Here is a 26,500-nt window from a genome sequence, read left to right as displayed (position 1 = left end):
GGTCGATGCAATCTGTGTTTAATTAGAGAGAGACAAAAATCTTAAAGTGGATTTCTTTTAATAGAACCCTATATAATTAGACAATGCAGTATTAGAGAATAAGAAAATAAGCACTCTATCTAAAAGACAGAAAACACCTGAAATGTATAAAATTGAACCCGCATATATTAAGGAATATTGTACTTTTTTTTCTGTTTAATGCTCTTTGTTCTCCTGATGAAGTCTGTGTACATGTTCTTTTTTTATTTTCCAAATGAAAGGGCAAATTAACTTTGGAAGAACAAAACTAGCTTCAACACAATAATGAAGTTTTAATGAAGTCTTAAGTCCCTTCATTTTAGCATCCACTTAGAAAAGATGATTCCATGCAGAAAGGTTGTTTTTTTTTTTTTCCTTACAGCAAGAATACAGCAATCATAAATCCAAAAATAAAGGTCTGGAACAGAAAAGCAGCATAGATTTGGGCTCCTTGGCTTTCTGACTACACAACAATGATTTTGTGCTAGATAATCTCTAATATTAGGTCTAAAGCAAAGACCACTCAAGACCACTTCCAACTGTTTCGTTCTTATGAATGTGTTTTGTATGATTCTAGAGTCCTCACTGAATCTGTACGAAGATTATTTTAATACAGAAAAGAAATGGGCTGGAAGAAAGGGCTCAGCAAATAAGAATCCTTGCTGTTCCTTCAGAGGACCTAGATGTAGGTCTCAACATCCACATGGTGACCCACAGCTGCCTGCCACTCCAACTCAGACAGCCAGGTCCCCTGCTCTGATCATGGAGGAAACAGAGCACATAAGTATGTGCAGACACCCACACATACACATAAAATAAAAGTAAGCAGCCCTTTTAAAAAGGCATATCTCCTGTCCTTTTAAAAACAAGACTAGTTCCACCTCTACCTTCACCAGGCTGCACACTGGGATGATCAGCACATTCCTAGTTGCAGAAATCTGTACGTTAAAAAGCTTGAAAACTCGTATTTGGTCTTGGACTTCCTACTGTCTGTTTTTTTAATGGTGGTGGTATGTCACATCATGGGAGTAAAACTCTGGTCAGAACCAATACCATGGCCCTTAGGCACCTATGCCCTACTATTTTTTTTTCCACTCCGTGTTTGGTGAAGCCAAGCCAGTGCCTCAAACATTTCAAGCACAGAATGCATACATTTTAAAGAAATTGTTCAGCTTTTGGAAGAAAATATGGTCCTTGCACTCATGGCTTTATATTGTGGAATGTAAAAATTCATTCTCCATGTGACTGATGTATTGTGGGGTGCCTTCCATGCACTCTAATTTCTAGAGATAGTGTTTGAAGACACTCTTTGGATAATTTCAAAACAAAATTGGCACTTCTAGCAAATGTAGCCCAGTATGTGATTGCTTGATCCCTTATAGCTCTATTCCACAGAAGAGAGCATTTGGCAAGCCAGGAGTAGGAGAGAATGCTGTGCTCTGCTGTTCCAAGGAAAAGTTAGGATGATTTGTTCTGACCACACTCTATGGTGCAGTCTTTGGGTCCTGATTATGCTCTTGTTAGTGTGTTGGAGCAGACCCAGAACCATATTCTGAGGAATTTCTCCCTTTTTTGCCAATGTGGGTTTGTGTGACCTACCCCAGTGCGGAGATAGGGTAGTCATCTATTCAGTAACATCTTCAGTAGGTGTTTTAATTATGACATGAAACCTGCTCACTGATTGTCAAAGAATGGGATTTTGCTTTTAATTAGCAGCTCAGAATATCTGCACTGTAAGTTTTAATTTTGAATTTTATGCTGTTTAGTTTCTACCCAAGTCTTAGTTTTGAGAAATTATAATCAAAGAGAATTGACTGAGGGCTATGCAGAGAATGAGATTTATTTTAAAAATCATACTGCATTGCCAGAACGCTGCATATTTCAACTGTATAGTTTTGAGTCTCCTTTAAAATTGGTATCTAATCAGTTAAGTTGACAGATGTCATTAACTTTCATGGAATAAGCTGCTATCCTATATTATCAAAGGTATGTGGCTCAGGAGATGATTAATTAAACCTTAGAGGATTCTTTTAGTGGGGTTTTGTTGAAAAAAATTCATTCTCCTTCTTTACTATGAGGAAATTCATCTATTCATTGTGTACTTTTTTAACCTTGAAACAATCACCATAGGTTAGCATGCATTCTCTGTAACTCCAAGGACCCATTCCAGGTCACAATTCACAAACACAGACCCAGTGCATATAGCAAGGTAGCTTTGCTCCAGTTCTTTACTCAGTATCCCTATCTGTTTATATCTCCACTCTATATTTTTTTTTTTGTCTTTTTTTTTATTTGATATAATTTATTTACATTTCAAATGATTTCCCCTTTTCTAGCCCCCCCCACTCCCCGAAAGTTCCGTAAGCCCCCTTCTCTTCCCCTGTCCTCCCTCCCACCCCTTCCCAGTTCCCCGTTCTGGTTTTGCCAAATACTGTTTCACTGAGTCTTTCCAGAACCAGGGACCACTCCTGCTTTCTTCTTGTATCTCATTTGATGTGTGGATTATGTTTTGGGTATTCCAGTTTTCTAGGTTAATAACCACTTATTAGTGAGTGCATACCATGATTCACCTTTTGAGTCTGGGTTACCTCACTTAGTATGATGTTCTCTAGCTCCATCCATTTGCCTAAGAATTTCATGAATTCATTGTTTCTAATGGCTGAATAGTACTCCATTGTGTAGATATACCACATTTTTTGTATCCACTCTTCTGTTGAGGGATACCTGGGTTCTTTCCAGCATCTGGCAATTATAAATAGGGCTGCTATGAACATAGTAGAGCATGCATCCTTATTACATGGTGGGGAATCCTCTGGGTATATGCCCAGGAGTGGTATAGCAGGATCTTCTGGAAGTGAGGTGCCCAGTTTTCGGAGGAACCGCCAGACTGCTTTCCAGAGTGGTTGTACCAATTTGCAGCCCCACCAGCAGTGGAGGTCTCCACTCTATATTAAAATACTCAGCACATAAGATCTACTAAAGGCCTATTAAACAATGGAATGATCTTTGCTATCTTTTGCAATAGACGCCATACACTATTTCTGTGCAGGTGTTCCTCTAGACAGCCAGTTTTTAAAACCTTGAGGTCTCTGGGCCCTAGTGCCAGTTTTTATGATCTAAGAACAGCTAAGAAGCACAGCGGATGAGAACTCTTCTTCATTAACTGCTGGGTGTTCCTGATCCTGATGCCAACAGTGTGATGCCAAACTGTTCCCTTATTAACTGTGTGACTGACTTTTGGTGGGGTTTCTGTCTTATTAAAAGTCCCCTTCCAGTGCGCTGTCAACAGATTAATAATTTGTAAACGTTCAATTCTATGATTTCTCATACGTTGAATGGCACTGCATTGACGAAAATGTCTTGTGGGAGGAGAGCTGGTGTAATAAGTGCTATGAATTCTCTGAAAGTACCCTTAAGATCTGCCACCTGCAGTAAGTTTCTATCCTACTTACAAGGAATCTGAGTTTCTTTTTCCTATGGCTGTATATTGCCAGATCCCAACGAAACCTGAGATAAGTCCCACTCAGTACCTGTGGTCCTTTCTTCACTTCCTGCCCCACCCTGTAACCTAAACTTCTGCAACCCACGTACAGGGTTTCTCTCCCCTTGCCTAGGCTAGCATCTGATTACTACACAGCTCAGCATCCTGGTCCCCCTGGTCCCCTCGCTTCTTTCTTTCTCTCTCCCTCTCCCCCTCCTCTCTCCTTTCTCCTCTGATGGCTCAGTTCAGTCTGGATCCTTCCAGATGACTCTGACAGTTTTCTCCCCCACATCTACAATAAGATCCTTCTCTACATCCATCTGTGGGAGCAGTCATGCCAATTCATCCATGTGTATCCAATCAATTATTACCATCTGTTTCCAGATGCCATGTTCCTAAAGGAATGTTTGAAGTATATCTGAATATTACAATTTTTGAGAATAATATACATATTATAAATATATAGTATATATATGTATATATAATATCATATACTATTCAGAAAGTATGTGAGTAGCCTTCATGAAATCATATTTGTAGACATGTGAAATTGTATGATTCACATTTTTGCTCACATCATAGATATTACAGTGAATTCTGTACATTATGGACTGTCATGAGACTGTTATCTCTTTAGCTACAATGTTCCCCATGGGTGTTTACCGGGTTGTTGTTGCCACTGTTACCTGACATCATTCACTGAAATGTTACCCACAGGTCACAGACACATTGCTCAGTTTTGTCTTTAGGTACTGAATCTCTAAATAGCCCCATGGTTTGAACACTCTTCTTTCCATTGTACTCTTTGCAGTGACTGAACTGCCAACGTATCCCTTTCCTGCCATTCTAACTATTAGTCAGAGTCAATGGGACACGATGAGAAAACTATTTCTATTTCTAAAACATTTTCTTGCCTTGGTTGATGTAGATTGAGAATGGAAAACTTTGAAGTGCAGGATCCATTTGTCATTTCCAAAGAAGTATCCAGAGTCGCTGCCACACTCACTGAGAGAGATCAAGGATGCATATCAGATCAGATAAAAATTAATTTTCGTCACTTATTAAAGGTGCCAGATTAAGCTTTTGCCTAATTCACAATTACTTATCAATTAGTAGTGAGCATAGCCAATTATTTCCTTGGAAAATTGTGAGGTAGTGTAGACATTTCTGTGCTTTACCACTTAAATACTAATATGTAAATATTCCTGAACATATCAGAAACATCATAATTGGAAACATTTTACATTAGAGCTAATGCAAACTTCTGCTGTTAGTAGACAAAAAATACACTGTACTTTAGTGCCATAATACTTTACATTTATATGAACTGTTTTCGCTGGCTTTTTCTCCATTTTCCAAACAGGAGAGTGTTGGTTTAGAGAGTGCAGGGACTGTGGTAGGTGACTGGATTCCATTTATTTGGCATCTCAAGAAGAACTGACTACAATATCATTTCAGAAAACAATTAATAACAACCACGTTTGGGAATTAAATAAAACTATCCTTTAAGATATTGATGGATGCTAGAATATTTTCTTATCAAATGCTATAGAAACTGCCAGTTAACTATGACCTATTGAAGAGGTGTGCTATTCAAGTGTTGGGACTGAACTGCTTTTCCATTTTTAACAATGAAAGGTAGAGCTGATGAAGAATCTTTGCCATGGTAAAGGTTATTGATGAAGTGATTGGGTAATATCGTGTTTTTATGTCATTGCCTCTTTAGCCACATAATGGTTCACTCTCTTTTCCGTTCATTTTATATATGTACTTTTAAACACAAAGGTACACAAGGATTGAAACCTCAAGTGTCATATGATATTACTTTCAGGGCATTCCTAGTGGCCAGATATAAAATGACTCAAAATTAGAAATAGTGGAGTTTCCAACATGGTGCCTGTAGTCAAAAGTTCCATAACTTGTTTTATGAGACAGTCAAAACACAGGTTCACTAAAAACTGTGTGCAGATACCTTCAGGATCTCTGTATAAGATGCATATGAAAATAAATCAATTGTCTCCTACAAAACGTATGTTGTTACATATAGTCAAATATTACAAAATCTTAAAAATACAAAATCTCTAACATCATAGTTGGAAACATTTTGGATTAGAGCTAATGCAAACTTCTGTTGTTAGTAGTCAAAAAATACACTGTATTTTAGTGCCATAATACTTTACATTTACAAGAAATGTTTTCACTAGCTTCAATAGCTTATGCAGACAGATATGACAATATAAATCAGCAAAAACATGTACAGGCTTAGATTTTGTAGATATTCTAAAGGCATTTAATAAAAACAGGCTCATTCATATTGAAATGGCTGAGAGCCGGGGAAATCTTCACCAGGGAAGAGCACACCAATTAGTTATCCAATACCAAATGGTCATTCATGAGAACATACACAAGGAAAATCATTTAGACTGAGAAGGCTGTGAACTTATATGCATATACTTAGGAACTATTATGTATATACTTAGGCACTTATATGTATGTACATATATGTATCATATACATATGCAACAACAATTAATGCAAAAACAGGCTATATATTTGAAAAGGAGGTAGGAGAGGTATATGAAAGGACTTGAAAAGAGGAAATGAAAGGGGAAAATGGTGTAATTATAACCTCAGAAAATAAAATAAAGAAGACATTAAGTTGGAAGAGGATACTTTAGAGGGCTGCAGGGAAAGTCGGGGGAAGTAGAGAGCTGTGTATGGTAAAATACATTATATACATGTATGAAATTCCCAAAGGATAAATAAAATATTATTTAAATTAAGAAACTGCATGTGTTTAAAAAGCGAAATTAAGTTAGACTAGAATTCTGGAACATAGTTATTTTAGAAAAGCAACTTAAATGTTACAGCGAGTTATCAAGGAAGCATGGAAATGAAAGTCTGGTCTGTAGTGAGTGGTGGACGCGAGGTAGTCAGGCAGACATTTAACGTGGATCCTGGTTAGGCAACCAACATTCTCTACAGTGTTTGACTCTCAGAGACATGGGGCACTGCTTCCAGTTTTTGATTGTTATCAATATGCATCTTACTTATACTCTAATATCCTGTTTTAAGAGTAGTTTCAATAATTTCACTGTGATCACTAAGAGCAGTTTTGTGATGTAGTAAAACAGGGTCGGGAGGCTATTGCTGAGTGAAGCAGTCATATTCATGTTTTCTCTTTTTTATCTCATATTCTCCATCTTCTGCTCATCACAGCTCGTCCTTCCTGTGCTCCAGGGGCTCACCTATAAACTGTACCACTGCCCACATTATTGACGCATCTTAAATAAAACCAAAAACAAACGTGTATACACCTATGTCCCCAAGAGTTTGAAGTAGTGTCTATGGTTACTTATATTTCTGAACATTGAATAAACAGAAGCATTTTGGCCCTTCATCCCAGGGCTCCATTTCCTTATTCACAAAGCACACTGATTCACAGCCAAGACGTTTGCTAGCCCGGGTTCTGATGTCTTCTGGGACGAGGTCATGATGGAAAGATAGGAATCTCTTTCTATGGTAATGAAAATAGAAGTGCAACCATATTCACGATGGATAGACGTGTCATCTCTTCCTATGGTAAATACGTGGAAATGCCACCGCAGCCACAAGAAGGCCAGATCTCTTTCGTAAGATGTGCCGCACACAGACCTCCACACTGTTCCTCACTCCCCTCTTCTGGGGCTCTTGCTCTATGTTCCTTGTTATATATCTCTGAACGGCACTAAGGTGGCTTCTTCATTTTGGCCCTTTGAAATATCATTTGCAGTCATAGAACAAAAGAAGGAGAAAGGGGACCAAGCCAGCTGTGTCAACTCATGAGATGGGTGAGGGGGAAATCCACTAAGGCATCTCAGAGTGAATGAGATATAGGATGAAGTTACCTGACCCCTGCAAGCATGCTAACTCGACAGAAATTATTTCCATGATCAGTTGTTATGACTCTTGCAATTTAAAATAAAAAAAATGTATTCGCTTTTAATGGTGTAAGGATGCTCTAAATGATTTAGGAATAGATCTTATGTAAAACCACTTGTTCAGCTCACCTAACTCATGGGTCCTAATGGCTCTTGAGTGTGCTTTTAAATTCCTATTAAGATAAATGAGATCAAATGGCATTTTTTGCTCTGCTATCTAAATTGGTCACATTTTTCTACATATCACCTGATTCTTTTAATATTATAAAATAGATTATGAAAGAAATTATTCAAGATGGTACTTATGCCCCAGAATTTGCCCTCTTGTGATGAATGTATGCCCTTTCTTTAACAGAAAAGGGAAGACAGAAGACAATGAGGTGGATTCAGCAAGGCTTCTCATTTCTCTTCTTTACATTTGGCAGCCATAGTTAGCCATTCCTGGGGTGCTAATTGCTTCAGATCCACAAGCAGAGTAGGAAACAAGAGACCAGGTCTTCTCTGAGCTCATTTTGCCCTGAATTGGTCCTTTATCCTGTTGTATTAAAAATACTCCCTAGACTGTCATTAAGCTTATAGCTAAACACACAGGAGGAGAAGAATATGCCATATATATATGCACATATGTATACATATATATATATACATGTATGTATATACATATATATGTATGTATGCATGTATGTATGTGTGTGTACTTGTGTGTACATGTGTGTGTGTATTCAAGATGGTACTTGTGCCCCAGAATTTGTGTAACACATGCACACACACACACACACTCACACACACACACATATCTATATCTATATCTATATCTATATCTATATCTATATCTATATCTATATCTATATCTATATCTATATCTATATCTATATCTATATCTATATCTATATCTATATCTATATCTATATCTATATCTATATAATGTGGTTCAGCACTATATATTGTATATTGTATTTTTCATGGCATTTTGCCTTTGACTCCTCTTGTTATCCCTTTAAATGTTAAAGGGATGGCACTTACGATACAGAACACACAACTTCATACAAAACCTTAGAGATTGAAAATAGAGAAACCTAGAGCCAGAGTGTTCTTTAAAAGAATTCCACTGTGCCACTGCTTTCTACATATGAGGAAACTTGCCTATGTGAGCAGTCCAGGAGCTACTGGAAAGTCTTGGAACTGTCAGTAAACCTGGAACATGTCCTGAAGCGATGCCTGTTGCCTCTGTACCCTGACTCTTGTTCTTGCATGTTGGATGTTTCCTCCCCTAACCTTAGCACGAAGAGTCTTGAAGTTCTGGTGGAAAGAACCTTGCTGCAGTTTTCTCATTGGCACATCTTTTTTTCTTCCTCCTCTCTACCAGTTCCCATCCTCCCCTCTCCAACCTCACATACTAAGTGCTACTGTGCAAGGCTGTAGGATGATCTACTGGAAGATGGGTTTCTCAGGGGTCATATCTCTGAAGAAACTGTCTGCCAACAGCCATCAGTTGTTAATAGCTACTCAACTAAAGGTGGGACTTCACGAGTCCCTCCCACGCTCAGGCTGGGACTTTTGCCTGCCTTGATTGTGTACAAGCCTTGTACAGCTGATGTGTGATCCATTTCCTCTATCCTGTTCTCCAGTCCTGATTTACTCCCCACACTGTCCCCAGTAGCATGGTCTACACTACCTGTTAGGCTTTCCTCTGAGTTTTTGTTTGTTTATTTTGTCTTGATTTTTTTTTATTATTCGATATAATTTATTTACATTTCAAATGATTTCCCCTCTTCTAGCCCCCCCCACTCCCCGAAAGTCCCGCAAGCCCCCTTCTCTTCCCCTGTCCTCCCACCCACCCCTTCCCACTTCCCCGTTCTGGTTTTGCTGAATACTGTTTCACTGAGTCTTTCCAGAACCAGGGGCCACTCCTCCTTTCTTCTTGTACCTCATTTGATGTGTGGATTATGTTTTGGGTATTCCAGTTTTCTAGGTTAATATCCACTTATTAGTGAGTGCATACCATGATTCACCTTTTGAGTCTGGGTTACCTCACTTAGTATGATATTCTCTAGCTCCATCCATTTGCCTAAGAATTTCATGAATTCATTGTTTCTAATGGCTGAATAGTACTCCATTGTGTAGATATACCACATTTTTTGCATCCACTCTTCTGTTGAGGGATACCTGGGTTCTTTCCAGCATCTGGCAATTACAAATAGGGCTGCTATGAACATAGTAGAACATGTATCCTTATTACATGGTGGGGAGTCTTCTGGGTATATGCCCAGGAGTGGTATAGCAGGATCTTCTGGAAGTAAGGTGCCCAGTTTTCGGAGGAACCGCCAGACTGATTTCCAGAGTGGTTGTACCAATTGTCTTGATTTTTTTTAACTTACCAAATTTGTTTAATAGTCATTTGTAATTTCCAACACACTTTAGGTTGGGGTTTCTTCACCAATTCTTTTTTGTTGAATTTTTTTTTTTGTTTGTTTGTTTTTTTTTTTTTTTTTACTACATGGGCTTAATTTTTTTTTCTTTTCTTTTTTTTATTCGATATAATTTATTTACATTTCAAATGACTTCCCCTTTTCTAGCCCCCCCCCACTCCCCGAAAGTCCCGTAAGCCCCCTTCTCTTCCCCTGTCCTCCCACCCACCCCTTCCCACTCCCCCGTTCTGGTTTTGCTGAGTACTGTTTCACTGAGTCTTTCCAGAACCAGGGGCCACTCCTCCTTTCTTCTTGTACTTCATTTGATGAATTTTATTTTCTTGTCTTGGATTGACTTTCTTATATCACCTGTTTGCTTTTGTTCTTTTGGAGTATATTTACATCGTCTTTGAATTGTTTGGTTATAAGTATTCTTTTAATTTTCTGTCTGAAAATTTATTTTCATAGGGCACATTATTGTGGATTTGTAATTTTTGGAGGAGTCATGTTACCTTGTCTTTTTATTGTTTCATGTTTTATGTGTATATAAAAATTATGTCTATATACGCGCATCTCTGTGTGTCAGTGTGTGAATAGGTATTCATGTGGTTACCAATAGATGTCACAAGAGGACTTTGTATCTCCAGAAGTTGGAGTTACAAGAAATTACTAGTCATTCCACCTAGGTTCTGGAAACTGAATGGATCCTTTGAATGCAAAAGCAGCATGCGTTCTTAACCATTGATCCATTTCTCCAACCCCAATGATTCATGCTGTTTTTGTTTCTATTCTGGGATTTGGGCAGTTAGTTATTTGAGGTTACTCTTTCTTTCTTGTTCAAATTACCTTTCTGGTTTCAGTGCTTACAATGTTCAGGAGGAGGAACTAACTCATAGTAGTGTTGGGATACCTCTTTATTTTGTCTAGTATTGAGGGTTATATGCCCCGTCCCAAGTTTTCTCACGGTTACCAGCTACTCTCTAGTCTATGAGACTGCTTAGAATGAATTCCCCTACATCATAGACTGATTCTGGCATCTCAAGGTCTCATGGGGCAGCTGGATGCTCCCTGAGAGGGAGACATCAGGATTCTGGTGAGTTCTAAAAGGAAATGGTGCACAGAGGAAGTCAGTGGTCCATGGGAAGCAGTACCAGGGCTTTGTAACAACTTCAGTGGGAGACAGCTACGTGTGGGGCTTTATTTTCTATCACAGTCTCTGGCTTCCTGCAGCGGCTGGTGGGGTGGTTCCTGAGTGGGAGAATAATTGTACTCTGGGAGTCAAGCTAGAAAGAAAAGGGGCCATCTGCAAGTGGCAATATCTGCCAGGTAGCTAATAGGCTGATTATTAAATTATTATTAAGACCTGAAGTTCCTGTGGTTATTACATACTATTAAGATCACATCTTAAGAAGAGTAAAGGTAGTATTATGACTCAGCTGAGTTACATTTCTTTTTTTTATTGGATATATTCTTCATTTACATTTCAAATGTTATACCCTTTACGGTTTGCCTTCTCCCAGAAAACCCTTAACCCATCTTTGCACTCCCTGCCTCCAAGAATATGACCCTCCACCCAACCTACTCCCACCTACCCCATGCTGGGGCATCTATCAAGCCTTCATAGGACCAAGCTTCTCCTCCCACTAATGCCAGACAAGGCATTCCTCTGCCAAACCTTTGGCTGGAACCATGTGTAACCGTTGGCTGATGGCTTAGTCCTTGGGAGCCCTGGGGTGTCTGGTTGGTCAACATCATTGTTCTTCCCATGGGGCTGCAAACCCCTTCAGATCCTCCAGTTCACCCTCCAGCTCCTCCATTGGGACCTCGTGCTCAGTCCAATGGTTGGCTGCTCGCATCTGCCTCTGTGTCTATAAGGCTCTGGCAGGGTTCCTCCGGAGACAACTATAACAGGCTCCTTTTGGCAAGTACTCTGAGTTACATTTCTAAATTTTTTTATGAAAAACTTTATATATACAAAAAGTCAAAATGTTTAAATACTACTCAGACCTATTTTTCTCTACTTATATTAAGTTCTCAATGAACTGTTCCCACATTTGAGTCATCACAGGCATACCCATCATCCCTTTAGCTAGTCATCAGTCTATACCTTTTTTTCTGTCAAATGTGGAAGACTTTACCCATAAACATTTCCATTTCTACATCATTAACTAGAGCTTGATATTAGCTTATCATTTAAAAACAATGCTCAGGCTGAATATATATTTAGTATTTGATGATTGATCCATGGAACAATTAAATTATATTTTAGTGTTTGGAGTTGGACCAATGGAACAATTAAGTTAGCCTAATGATTACTAAACTAGTGGAAGATCCTGTGATGAGTTTTAAAGCAAGACGAAAAGTTTACCATTACTGATAGTGATCATCTTTATAGTCATCCTATCAGCAATGTTTCTTTAGAATTAGAAAAGTCATATTTGTCCCAGGTGTCTGAAGTCAAGGTGAGCAATAATTAGCGGAAACTATAAATTGTGATAAATCCTAGAGCTTTCCTAGAAAAGGTTAGAAGAATATGATGAGGTCAGCGAGACAACTCCACTGGTTTGAAAGCTCTCCTCAGGTCCTCTTTCCCCTATGCTTTTATTAGGTTATCAAAGTCATGTTCTTTCCATTGGTTGAAGAAAAGATTGTCTAAATCATTCACAATAATGCAGTGAAACAAATGTCTTACCCCATTTGTCAGTTTGCCGGTGCAAGCTAACCCTTGTGATTTTAACTATTGCTATGGCCTGAAAGCCTTCATGGCTTAAAAAATGTTCACAGTCTATTAACTCTCCAATGATGCTCACACAAAAAGAGAGCAAACACTTCCTTATTCTGATGGTAATATGGTAAATTACTGTAAAATGCTTTCTGCAGCATTTAGTGATCAAAATATGTTATATCTTTATTGTTTCCCTTTCTCTTTCATCTTTTCTCTTATTAGGAGACAGAATGGCCTTCAGTCAGCCTCATGACTATGGAATTGTTTATTTTCTTCAGTCCTTGCATGAGAATCTTAACAATAACTGAGGGAGTTGAGAAGGTATATGAAGCTCGCTTTTAGCAAGCCCTTGATAAAGTCTAGATGAAATGTGGCTTGATTCTTTTCCTCTATGAGATTTTATCCTTGGTCATCTTGGGGTGTATTGTTATTGCAAGGAAATCAATACTGCCTGAGTTTCCAGTCAGCTGGAGCACAAGTGCATTCATAGACAGAGCTTGCCCCAAAGATGCAGTTTTTGTTTTCTTTGACATAGAAGGTAGCCTACCTTAAATTAACACAGAGGTAACTGAACAACTCAAGGCGTATTTCCAAAGCTCTCACATTAATCTTGAAGAAAACAATGACAGGCTGTGGTTAGCATAAAAAGGCTGCTACACAAGCAAAGAAGAACAAGATACCTATTCTTTGCTCTACCAGAATTGTCTTTCTCAGAACACTGTTGGGACCATAGTATGAAGAATATTGGAAAAAAAAAAGATTCTAGTATTTCCAAGCTCCTGGCATCTGGAAGGCTGAGATTAAGTAGCTAGAGAATAGAGGCTGTAATCATGTCCCTTCCTTTTTCCACAATCTATGAATCAATCATAGAATTGCCCAAACCATTTTGATATACCCTCAGTCAGTAGGAATCCAGGGATTGCTCAAAGCATAAGCTGCAAATTTTAAGTTCCTCTAAGAGGAATAGGCTTGTGTTTTCAATGCTTTAATTGGCCATAAATACCAGCAATAACTTAGGAAAAGCACTTTATACTCAACTCCAGCTTAAAGGAAACAGGAAGTAGTAGGAACTAGGTAATGCCAAAATTCCAAAACCCATTGACAGTGAGCATTATTTCCAATTCAAGTTGAACTATGCATTGTGTGCATACATGCTCAGTGAAGCTTGTTCTTGTTTTTAAAAATAAATGTGGAGGGGGCTGGAGAGATGGATCAGTGGTTAAGAGCCCTGACTGCTCTTCCAGAGGTCCTGAGTTCAATTCCCAGCAACCACATGGTGGCTTACAACCATTTGTAAAGAGATCAGATCCCTCTACTAGTATATGAAGACAGCTGCAATGTACTCATATATAAGTAAATAATTCCTTTAAAAACAAATAAACTTTATTTAAAAATGTGGAAATTTGGACTTAATATAAAATCTGATAGATCCTGAGAAATTGTTATTTCTATTTGCTATGTAATGAATCCAAGTCTCTAGTTTCATTCTGGTGGCACAATGTGTGTTAAAAGTACCAGTGTCAACATATAGGTATGTGCCATTAATGCCTGATACTATTAATAGACAGTAGGCTCACCTTTCTTTGTGTAGTATGGAACCTGTCTGAGGACTATATCTTTCTAGATATAACTAGATAAACTTTCTAGAATGTAAATGAATCTAATCCTTGTGGTTGTTGCTATTGATAAAAGAAGGAAATTCCCAAAAATCTGAGCTTAAAAACTGTGATAATAATTTCTCTAAGATTAAAAAGTCAGGTCCTTGAATATAGCTCATTAGATTATGTAGAAAAATGATGGTTTTTCCATTTCCAACGGAATTTCATATCTTTTAAAAAGATTATTTTTTACATACATAACAAGTACATGTAAGATCTGTGATTATCACTCTAAAAATTTTTATAGAACTTTTAATGTTATCTCTGATGTACTATGCTAATTGAATTTGGGGCAAAATATGCCATTATGTCTCTGTGATATTACATTGAACTTGAACTAAATAGAAAAAGGCTGTGCAAATTACTAATGAGACTTACAGGTAAAGATAGGACAGCTGTAGGATACATTTAAACAAAGTAAATCCTGCTCCTCCTCTTCCTCTTCTTCTACTTTAGAAACCTACAGTTGTTGCCAGGATTGGGCTGCTCTTCTTGCTTCCAAGCACACTTCACAGCTTTCCAGATCCCCTTCTTTCTAATGGAAGAACACAGTCTAGCTTAAACAATTCTAATAAAAATTTGAGGATCTATTAAGATCAAGAATTGACAAATGGGACCTCATAAAATTACAAAGTTTCTGTCAGGCAAAGGACACCATCAAAAGGACAAATCGGCAACCAACAAATTGGGAAAAGATCTTCACCAATCCTACATCAGATAGAGGGCTAATATCCAATATATATAAAGAACTCAAGAAGTTAGACTCCAGAAAACCAAACAACCCTATTAAAAAATGGGGGTACATAGTTAAACAAAGAATTCTCACCTGAAGAACTTCGGAAGGCAGAGAAACACCTTAAAAAATGCTCAGCTTCATTAGTCATTAGGGAAATGCAAATCAAAACAACTCTGAGATTTCATCTTACACCAGTCAGAATGGCTAAGATTAAAAATTCAGGAGACAGCAGGTGTTGGCGAGGATGTGGAGAAAGAGGAACACTCCTCCACTGCTGGTGGGGTTGCAAATTGGTACAACCACTCTGGAAATCAGTCTGGCGGTTCCTCCGAAAACTGGGCACCTCACTTCCAGAAGATCCTGCTATACCACTCCTGGGCGTATACCCAAAAGATTCCCCAGCATGTAATAAGGATACATGTTCCACTATGTTCATAGCAGCCCTATCTATAATTGCCAGAAGTTGGAAAGAATCCAGGTATCCCTCAACAGAAGAGTGGATGCAAAAAATGTGGTATATCTACACAATGGAGTACTATTCAGCCATTAGAAACAATGAATTCATGAAAATCTTAGGCAAATGGATGGAGCTGGAGAACATCATACTAAGTGAGGTAACCCAGACTCAAAAGATGAATCATGGTATGCACTCACTAATAAGTGGATATTAACCTAGAAAACTGGAATACCCAAAACATAATCCACACATCAAATGAGGTACAAGAAGAACGGAGGAGTGGCCCCTTGTTCTGAAAAGACTCAGTGAAGCAGTATAGAGCAAAATCAGAACAGGGAAGTGGGAAGGGTTGGGTGGGAAAACAGGGGGAGGGAAGGGGACTGATAGGACTTTCAGGGAGTGGGGGTCCAGAAAAGGGGAAATCATTTGAAATGCAAATAAATATATCAATAAATTAAAAAATAAAAAAATTGAGGATCTAAGATTTTAATGTTGAATTTCAGCTAATTTGGTTTCCATAGAGTAAAACAGGCAATAGCCTGGCCTTTCCCAATAACACAGGACAGATAAAGTTTATAGGCTGGAGTCAAATGAGTTGTCCATGGTGGATCAGAATCTAATTCAGAGACAGAAGAGAAAACTAAAGTGGAAAAGATCCGTGCCCACACTTCTGTCGTGACTCACAGAAGGTTCTAGAGAGGGTGGGACCTCACCCAGGGTCGTCAGGCTCTGCTCAGTGGCACTCAGGAGATCGTTGGCATCGAGTGTCGGAAAGGAAGGTGTTATTCTCATAAGTGTCCAGCACAGCCAGGGCTCATAGGCGTGAATCTAATTCTTCTTTGTTTTTAATGACAAAGCCATATTAATTTGGTATTTGGAACAATCTGAGGTTATTTACTTAGAATACAATACAGAAGATCAAGGTGAGGTGTAGTGAGATAGCTCAAAGTCCTGGACTGTATTCCCCAGGCCCCAAACACAGGTGAATTTCTTTAGTATAGACTTCCATTAACTATTGGCTAAAAGTTACCATAGTGTTTTGAATACATTGAAAAATTAATACATTTAATTAACAGTCTTTGATATCCATGAATATAACCTTATTTGAAAATAGCCTTTGCAGATATAAATAACATAAATCTGTTAATATAAGATCATTATTCATTTTGAATAAGCCCTAAATCTAGCTGAAAACTTGTCCTTATAAGTGAAGAGATGTATAGATACAATGTGACACTCTTCTGTGACAACAGAAGCAGAAATTAGAATTATGCAGCCACAAGCTAAATACCACCAGTGTCTGCTGGAATGCACCAGGGTCTAGGTGGTTGGGCATATTGACTCAGCATTGCAGGAAACACTCTTCTTGTGCCTTGTAGTTTCATCTCTAGCATTCAGAACTCACAGAAGACACATCCCTGCTGTGTTGGGTCGCCTTGCTTGTGATGTTTGTTGTAGTAAGCTGAAGTCCCAGATAGCTACCCAGGCTCTCTAAAGCTCTGGGAGTGAACTACACATGGAAGTATCTTAAGATTACAATAACTATACCTAAGAAGTAGAATCTTAAATAACACATTAACTAAAAAATATAAAGAAAGTCAAACTTCTTCTATATTAGAATGAATTTCAATATTCACTCAAATTATAATTTTCTATTCACTCATTATTTGGTACAATTCAAGCCATCAGATATCAAAACAACACTGTGGACTGGACAGTGTCCTTTTACTTACTTGAGAACACATGATAGGATCAAACAGCAATCCAGTCTGCATATACATGTTAGTATCATGGACAGGAGACTTAAAAAATGGATCCAATAAATTCATAATTATAGGTCACAAAAATGTTGGTGACACTTCAACCTTTTCTCCTGTAGCCCCTGCTAGGTCATTTGATTCTTTTTCATAATGACAATTGCTTGTTGTATAGAATAAGGGAGAATACAAATTGAAAGTGACTCTCTTTGAATGAAATCACGTTACTGAAAGGAACCCCCGTTGGATTCCACCTTGATCATGGCTGGCTAGATCTACGTTTGAGCTTTGAATTTACACTTAATAGCGAATCAAAGCAGTTCAATGCCCAACACAGCTTTGTGCTGTCACTTGATACATAATTGAAAATAAATAACCTCAGTGGCAGCCCCAGGCTTAGAATACTTAATGTCTTTTCTCCAGCAATGCAAATTGGTGTAGAAAGAGCTGGGAAACTGTTTTGCATAGATGATGCAGAGGTACAAAGACTGTAGAGAGGATTTTCACATTGGAAGGGTGAGCATCACAAAGACCAGTATAAGTACAGTATGTATGTGCAGGTGTGTGTGTGTGTGTGTGTGATTTTTATATTTTCCTACTTATGATTATTTGTGATGTAACTAAGCCATTGCTGTAACTAAATTATTACTGTGGTCTGGTTTCATTTCTTTTTAGTTTGCACTGGGACATTTGACAACATGCCCTGCTCTTTACCTCTTCCATATATATGCATACCTAACAAGAAGAAGAGAAAGATTTTGTTCTTTAATTCATATATCTTACAAGAACAAAGATATTTTAAAAATCATAATAAAAAAGGAAGCAGACAGGAACGTTTCCAGGCAGGGAGACAAAGACAGTAAGACTGGCCTATTTTGCAAGGAAAATCTGTGCTATAAGGACCTTCTAGCTCCATCTGAAACAGGAATTGGCTGGGGTTATCCTAATACCCGGCTCACCACAGATAGCTTTGCAGTTCAGCGTGGAGGAATCTGGGAAGTACCGAAGATAGTGCCTTACCAGAAATTGCAAAACCAAAAAAAAAAAAAAAAAAGTTGGCTTAAGTGCTATCTTTTTTGTTTGTTTGTTTGTTTGTTTGTTTAAGTGCTATCTTAAAAGTGTACTCTATTCTTTCCTTTCTGCCACCACCATGCCATTCAGGCTGAGGAAGACCTGGAAACTCCTGGGTCATGTGAGGCATGGCCATGGCGGCCGCAAGCACCCAGAAGGCCGTGGGGTTGCTGGAGGCGTGCATCACCACAAGATCAACTTTGACAAATACCATCCAGGTTACTTTGGGAAAGTTGGTATGATGCATTACCACTTGAAGAGGAACCAGAGCTTCTGCCCAACTGTCACCCTGGATAAATTGTGGACGCTGGTCAGCGAGCAGACACGGATCAATGCAGCAAAAATCAAGAGTGGAGCTGCTCCTGTCATGGATGTTGTTCGATCAGGCTGCTACAAAGTTCTGGGCAAGGGAAAGCTCCCGCAGCAACCTGTCATTGTGAAGGCCACATTCTCAGGCAGAAGACCTGAAGAGAAGATTAAGGGTGTTGGAGGTGCCTGTGTTCTGGTGGCTTAAAGGCCACTCCGGAGGTTAGTTAAAAGCTAACATTTAATAATAATAACAATAACAACAACAACAACAATAATAATAATAAAGAGCCCTCTCATGCTTAAAACAGTTTAAAGCTTATGGGTCCCACTACAGAAGCAATCAGGAATCTAACTCAGGTTCTTTCGCATTATGTTTGCAATCCTCTCAGCAGAATAAGTCTGGGTTTATTGAGCGTCAAAATCTGTGAAAGATCCATCTTTGCCAAAGACGATGCTAGAGCATGTGAACAGGGAACCCGTTAGGAGCCTCCACAGGTTCGTCTCTGTGAATTCAGCTCAGAACACTCCTAGAACTGAAATGTATAACTTTGCAAGCTCAGCAGGTCTTCCCCTAGACCACCTTACCTACCCAAGCCTTGAGATCACAGAAGGCAAACTTGTCTGGCATTTGCAGGCAGAGTTGCACTAGCCAACAGTGAGATACAGGAAGGAAGGCACCCGATGTTGCTGTTAGGCCTAAGTTTCAAACTTCAGAAACAGAGAGGTATAATTTAAGATCAGCGTTGGTATTTACAAAGAAATGAAAACATCAGAATTCTGACTTGAGGTCTTTTGAAGTTCTGTGTAGTTTAAGAATTGCTGAGGGCCGCCTGGGTTCTTTCCAGCTTCTGGCTATTATAAATAGGGCTGCTATGAACATAGTGGAGCACGTGTCCTTATTACATGCTGGGGAATCCTCTGGGTATATGCCCAGGAGTGGTATAGCAGGGTCCTCCAGAAGAGAGGAAGCTGGAAAGAATCCAGGTGTCCCCCAACGGAGGCATGATACAGAAAATGTGGTATATGTACACAATGGAGTACTATTCAGCCATCAGAAACAATGAATTCATGAAATTCTTAGACAAATGGATGGAGCTGGAGAAAATCATACTAAGTGAGGTAACCCAGTCTCAAAAGATCAATCATGGTATGCACTCACTAAAAAGTGGATATTAACCTAGAAACTTTGAATACCCAAGACATAATCCCACATATCAAATGATGTCCAAGAAGAACGGAGGAGTGGCTCCTGGTTCTGGAAAGGCTCAGTGTAGCAGTATAGGGGAATATCAAACCAGGGAAGTGGGAAGGGGTGGATGGGGGAACAGTGGGAGGGAAGAGGGCTTATGAGACTTTCGGGGAGTGGGGAGCCAGGAAAGGGGAAATCATTTGAAATGTAAATAAAAAATATCGAATAAAAAAACAGAAAAAAGAAATGTAAATAAAGAATACATATAATAAAAAATTTATAAAGAATATAAAAAACTATATTCTCAATATGTAGTAACTGAAAAAAATGAATTGCTTATTTACTCAATATGCGGGTCTTCAGAAAGTTTCTGTGGGAGATGGTAAAGTCCTCCAATCACTGATGAGAGTTTAAATGGATGGATGGGAAAGAAAAATAAATAATTGTGATTACAGGTCCATTACATACTGTGGTGGTTATTCTTGCTTGTCAACTTGACTGTAGCTGTTACTAATTAAAACATAAGTAGCTGGGGCACACCTGTGAGGGATCTTTCCTTAATTGTGTCATTTGAAATGGGAAGATCCACTTTTGAACTGGATCTTTTGAGGTGAGAAGATCTACTTTTATTTTGGGCCACACCTTCTGCTGGTAGTCTATAGAAAGGATGTGAAAGAAGGAAGGTTGACCTTTGGCTTCTGTCTTCCTCTCACTGGTAAATGCATTCCTTCACTGGCATTAATGCTTGCTTCTCTAAGATTCTGACCCATACCGAAGACACACACACACACACACACACACACACACACACACACACATATGCTACAGTATTGTTACATTTTATTCCTCTAGAAAACCCTAATGTGTGTGTGTGTGTGTGTGTGTGTGTGTGTGTGTGCGCGCATGTGTGTGTGTGTGTACTTTTTCACTTGCATGTTGTATTTCATACTAAATTGACAGAGGTTTGAGATTTGAATTATGGTTAATATATTTTCATAAAAGTTTGTAACTTTCAATTATTGCAAGTTTTGTTAAGGGACTTATAAGAAGATAATTCAAAGTATAGTAAGTTCACAAAAGTATAGCTAAATAAATCAGGTTACTCTTTATTTTTTTCCCCAAAAGCTATAGGATAACTGATAATCTGTACAAAATTCAAACTCGAGATAGTTCTGACATGCATTTCTGAGATTGAAGAAACACTGCTAAACGTGAATTGCAACTTAGTGACATCATCTGTGTACTAGGGAGAACCATCTTAATTTTATAACTGTTCACTAGTCATATGATCTGAAGAGATTGTTGTCTCATTCGGGACATCCCAATTACCTTCATCTGAGTGGTTAGAAAATATTTGTTATCAATGTGCATAGTGGTCCCTCAGTAAGTCAGTGGGAGTTGTCTACTTTTTTTTAAAAAATGAGTTAGTTGGGGCTGGAGAGATAGCTTAGCAGTTGACAGTACTTGCAGCTCTTGTGGAGAACCCAGGCTCTCCTGTCTGCACTCACAGTCATCACAGCTATGCACAACTCCAGTTCTAGGGAGTCTGGTGACCTCATCTGTCCTCCTTGGGTGACAGACACACATCAGGTACACATACACACACTCAAGAAAAGCATGCACAGCACCTAAAATAAAATAAATATAAATTGTTCAAATCACAATATTTTATAACTTTCTAAAGATAGTGGGTATTTGACAAAGATGTGATAATGCCAATAGAATAATTTATTCAGTTTCAAATGTTTTAATTAGAAGCCTTCTTCATGAACACATAACTGTAAATAAATAGTTAACATGTCCATGTGATTAGTGTTGGAGACATCCACAGCACCATGCTGTCTATGACCACGTGGTTCAGGAAAGACACTTTTTCAGATTAAATTCAATAGATATATGCAATATTTTCATTATTTTTCTGTTGTGTAGGTCTATTAGTCAGTACCATTGGACTCTGCAGTGTAGTTGGGTGGACCCTTGGCCACTTACTTCTCTTTTGTTCTTTTTTTTATTATTCGATATATTCTTTATTTACATTTCAAATGATTTCCCCTTTTATGACTCCCCACTCCCTGAAAGTCCCATAAGCCCTCTTCCCTCCCCCTGTTCCCCCATCTACCCCTTCCCACTTCCCTGTTCTGGTATTCCCCTATACTGCTGCACTGAGTATTTCCAGAACCAGGGGACACTCCTCTGTTCTTCCTGGACATCATTTAATATGTGGATTATGTCTTGGGTATTCAAAGTTTCTAGGCTAATATCCACTTATCAGTGAGTTCATACCATGATTGATCTTTTGAGACTGGATTACCTCACTTAGTATGATGTTCTCCAGCTCCATCCATTTGTCTAAGAATTTCATGAATTCATTGTTTCTAATGGCTGAATAGTACTCCATTGTGTAAATATACCACATTTTTTGTATCCATTCCTCCGTTGAGGGACACCTGGGTTCTTTCCAGCTTCTGGCTACTACAAATAGGGCTGCTATGAACATAGTGAAGCATGTGTCCTTATTGCATGCTGGGGAATCCTCTGGGTGTATGCCCAGGAGTGGTATAGCAGGGTCCTCCAGAAGTGTCATGCCCAGATTTCTGAGGAAATTCCAGACTGATTTCCAAAGTGGTTGCACCATCTTACAATCCCATCAGCAGTGGAGGAGTGTTCCTCTTTCTCCACATCCTTGCCAACACCTGCTGTCTCCTGAGTTTTTGACCTTAGCCATTCTGACTGGTGTGAGGTGAAATCTTAGTGTTGTTTTGATTTGCATTTCCCTAATGATTAATGATGTTGAACATTTCTTAAGGTACTTCTCAGCCATCTGAAGTTCTTCATGTGAAAATTCTTTGTTTAGCTCTGTACCTGACTTTTTAATAGGGTTATTTGGTTCTCTGGGTTCTATCTTCTTGAGTTCTTTGTATATATTAGATATTAGCTCTCTGTTGGATTTAGGGTTGGTGAAGATCCTTTCCCAATCTGTTGGTTGATGTTTTGTCCTTTTGAGAGTGTCCTTTGCCTTATAGAAACTTTGTAGTTTTATGAGGTCCCATTTATCAATTCTTGATCTTAGAGTGTAAGCTAGTGGTGTTCTGTTCAGGAACTTTTCCCCTGTGCCCATGTCCTCAAGGGTCTTCCCCAGTTTCTTTTCTATTAGTTTCAGTGTGTCAGGTTTTATGTGGAGGTCCTTGATCCACTTGGAGTTGAGCTTAGTACAAGGAGATAAGAATGGATCAATTTGCATTCTTCTGCATGCTGACCTCCAGTTGAACCAGCACCATTTGTTGAAAAGACTATCATTTTTCCACTGGATGCTTTCAGCTCCTTTGTCGAAGATCAAGTGACCATATGTGTGTGGGTTCATTTCTGGGTCTTCAATCCTATTCCATTGATCTGCTTGCCTGACATTGTACCAATACCATGCAGTTTTTATCACTATTGCTCTGTAGTAATGTTTGAGGTCTGGGATACTGATTCCCCCAGAAGTTCTTTTACTGTTGAGAATAGTTTTAGCTATCCTAGTTTTTTTGTTATTCCAGATGAATTTGAGAATTGCTCTTTCTAGTTACATGAAGAACTGAGTCAGGATTTTGATGGGGATTGCATTGAATCTGTAGACTGCTTTTGGCAAGATGGCCATTTTAACTATATTAATCCTGCCAATCCACGAGCAGGGAAGATTTTTCCATTTTCTGAGGTCTTCTTCAATTTCCTTCTTCAGAGATCTGAAATTCTTGTTATATGGGTCTTTCACTTGCTTGGTTAGAGTCACCCCAAGGTACTTTATGCTGTTTGTGGCTATTGTGAAGGGTGTCATTTCCCTAATTTCTTTCTCAGTCTCCTTATCCTTTGAGTATAGAAAGGCTACTAATTTGCTTGAGTTGATTTTGTAACCAGCCACTTTGCTGAAGTTGTTTATTAGCTGTAGGAGTTCTCTGGTAGAGTTTTTTGGGTCACTTAAGTATACTATCATATCATCTGCAAATAGTGATAGTTTGACTTCTTCCTTTCCAATTTGTATCCCTTTGACCTCCTTATGTTGTCTAATTGCTCTAGCTAGGACTTCAAGCACCATATTGAAAAGATATATGGAGAGAGGGGGCAGCCTTGTCTAGTTTCTGATTTTAGTGGGATTGCTTCAAGTTTCTCTCCACTTAGTTTGATGTTGGCTACCGGTTTGCTGTATATTGGTTTTTACTGTGTTTAGATATGGGCCTTGAATTCCTGTCCTTTCCAAGACTTTTAGCATGACAGGATGCTGAATTTTGTCAAATGCTTTTTCAGCATGTAATGAATTGATCATGTGTTTTTTTTTCTTTGAGTTTGTTTATATAGTGGATAGCATTGATGGATTTCCATATATTGAACCATCCCTGCATCCCTGGGATGAAGCCTACTAGATCCTGGTGGATGATCGTTTTTATGTGTTCTTGGATTCGGTGGGCAAGAATTTTATTGAGTATTTTTGCATTGATATTCATAAGGGAAAATCGCCTGAAATTCTCTTTCCTAGTTGGATCTTTGTGTGGTTTGGTATCAGCGTAATTGTAGCTTCATAGAAGGAGTTGGGTAGTGTTCTGTTTCTATTTGGTGGAATAGTTTGAAGAGTATTAGTGTTAAATCTTCTTTGAAGGTCTGATAGAATTCTGCACTAAAACCATCTGGTCCTGCATTTTGTTTTTTGTTTGTTTGTTTGTTTGTTTGTTTGTTTTGTTTTGTTTTGTTTTGTTTTGTTTTTTGGTTGGAAGGCTTTCTATGACCCCTTCTATTTCTTTTAGCGTTGTGGGTCTGTTTATATGATCTATTTGATCCTGATTTAATTTTGGTATTTGGTATCTGTCTAAGAAATTGTCCATTTCCTCCAGATTCTCCAGTTGTGTTGAGTACAAGCTTTTGTAGTTGGATCTGATGATTTTTTGAATTTCCTCATTTTCTGTTGTTATATTTCCCTTTTCATTTCTATTTTTTTTTAAATTTGGATACTGTCTCTGTGCCCTTTGGTTAGTCTGGCTAAGGGTTTATCTATCTTGTTGATTTTTTTTCAAAGAACCAGCTCCTGGTTTTGTTGATTCTTTGTATGGTTCTCTTAGTTTCTACTTGATTGATTTCAGCCCTGAGCTTGATGATTTCCTGTCTTCTACTCCTCCTGGGTGAATTAGCTTCTTTTTGTTCCAGGGCTTTCAGTTGTTCCGTTAATCTTCTAGTGTATGCTCTCTCCAATTTCTTTTTGGAGGCACTCAAAGCTATGAGCTTTCCTCTTAGCACTGCTTTCTTTGTGTCCCATAGATTTTGGTATGTTGTGTCTTCATTTTCATTAAATTCTAAAAAATCTTTGATTTCTTTCTTTATTCTTTATGAGACCAAGGTATCATTGAGTAGAGTATTGTTCAGTTTTCCTGTGTATGTGGACTTTATGTTGTTTTTATTGTTATTAAAGACCACTTTTACTCCATAGTGATCTGATAGGAGGCATGGGATTATTTTAGTCTTCTTTTATTTGTTGAGGTCTGTCTTGTGACCAACTATATGATTGATTTTGGATAAGGTACCATGAGGTGCTGAGAAAAAGGTATATTCTTTTGCTTTGGGATGAAAAGTTCTATATATATCTGTTAAATCCAATTGGTTCAAAGCTTCAATTAGTTTCACTGTGTCCCTGTTTAGTTTCTGTTTTCCTGATCTGTCCATTGAGGAAAGTGGAGTGTTGAAGTCACCCACGATTATTGTGTTAGGTGCAATGTGTGCTTTGAGCTTTAGTAAAGTTTCTTTTATGATTGAGGGTGCCCTTGCATTTGGAGCATAGATGTTTAGGATTGAAAGTTCTTCTTGTTGGATTTTTCCTTTGACCAGCAAGAAGTGTTCTTCCATGTCTCTTTTAATGACATTAGGTTGAATGTCAATTTTATCTGATATTAGAATGGCAACTCTGGCTTGTTTCCTGAGACTATTTGCTTTTAGAATTTTCTTCCAGACTTTTACTCTAAGGTAGTTTTTGTCTTTGACACTGAGGTGTGTTTCCTGTATGCAGCAAAATATGTGGTCCTGTTTATGTATTCAGTTTGTTAGTCTATGTCTTTTTTATTGGAAATTGAGTCCATTGATGTTAAGAGATATTAAGGAGTAGTGGTTATTGCTTCCTATCATTTTTGATGTTAATTTTATACTTGTGTGGTTATCTTCTTTTGGCTTTGATGAAAGAAGTTTAATATCCTGCTTTTTCCAGGGTATAGTTTTCATTGTTCTAATGGTGTTTTCCCCCTATTATCCTTTGTAGGGCTGGGTTTGTGGAAAGATATTGTGTAAATTTCATTTTGTCATGGAATATCTTGGTTTCTCCATCTATAGTGATTGAGAGTTTAGCTGGGTTTAGTAGTCTTAGCTGGCATTTGTGTTCTCTTAGAGTCTGCATGAGCTCTGTTCAGGATCTTCTAGCTTTCATGGTCTCTGGTGAGAAGTCTGGTGTAAGTCTGATAGGTCTTCCTTTATATGTTACTTGCCCTTTTTCTCTTACTGCCCTAAGTATTCTTTCTTTGTTTAGTACATTTGGGGTTTTGATTATTATGTGATGGGAAGTATTTCTGTTCTGGTCCAGTTTGTCTGGAGTTCTGTAGGCTTCTTGTATATTCATGGGCATCTCTCTCTTTAGGTTAGGGAAGTTTTCTTCTATAATTTTGTTGAAGATATTTGCTGACCCTTTAAGTTTTAAATCTTCGCTCTCATCTATGCCTATAATCCTTAGGTTTGGCCTTCTCAATGTGTCCAGGATTTCCTGGA

At 38.4% G+C, this 26,500-nt stretch overlaps 1 protein-coding gene across 1 annotated transcript; it reads left to right on the top strand.

Annotated features, from left to right (window-relative positions):
* The first annotated feature begins 18,310 nt into the window (after positions 1 to 18,310).
* Positions 18,311 to 18,745, top strand: LOC127666875 (60S ribosomal protein L27a-like). Its single transcript, XM_052159869.1, has one exon. The coding sequence runs from the start codon at positions 18,311 to 18,313 to the stop codon at positions 18,743 to 18,745; it is 435 nt and encodes a 144-aa protein (XP_052015829.1).
* The last annotated feature ends 7,755 nt before the right edge of the window (positions 18,746 to 26,500 follow it).

The sequence above is a fragment of the Apodemus sylvaticus genome, chromosome 16 (assembly GCF_947179515.1).
Source record: "Apodemus sylvaticus chromosome 16, mApoSyl1.1, whole genome shotgun sequence".
NCBI lineage: Eukaryota > Metazoa > Chordata > Mammalia > Rodentia > Muridae > Apodemus > Apodemus sylvaticus.
This window is presented reverse-complemented; position numbering and strand designations above follow the sequence as displayed.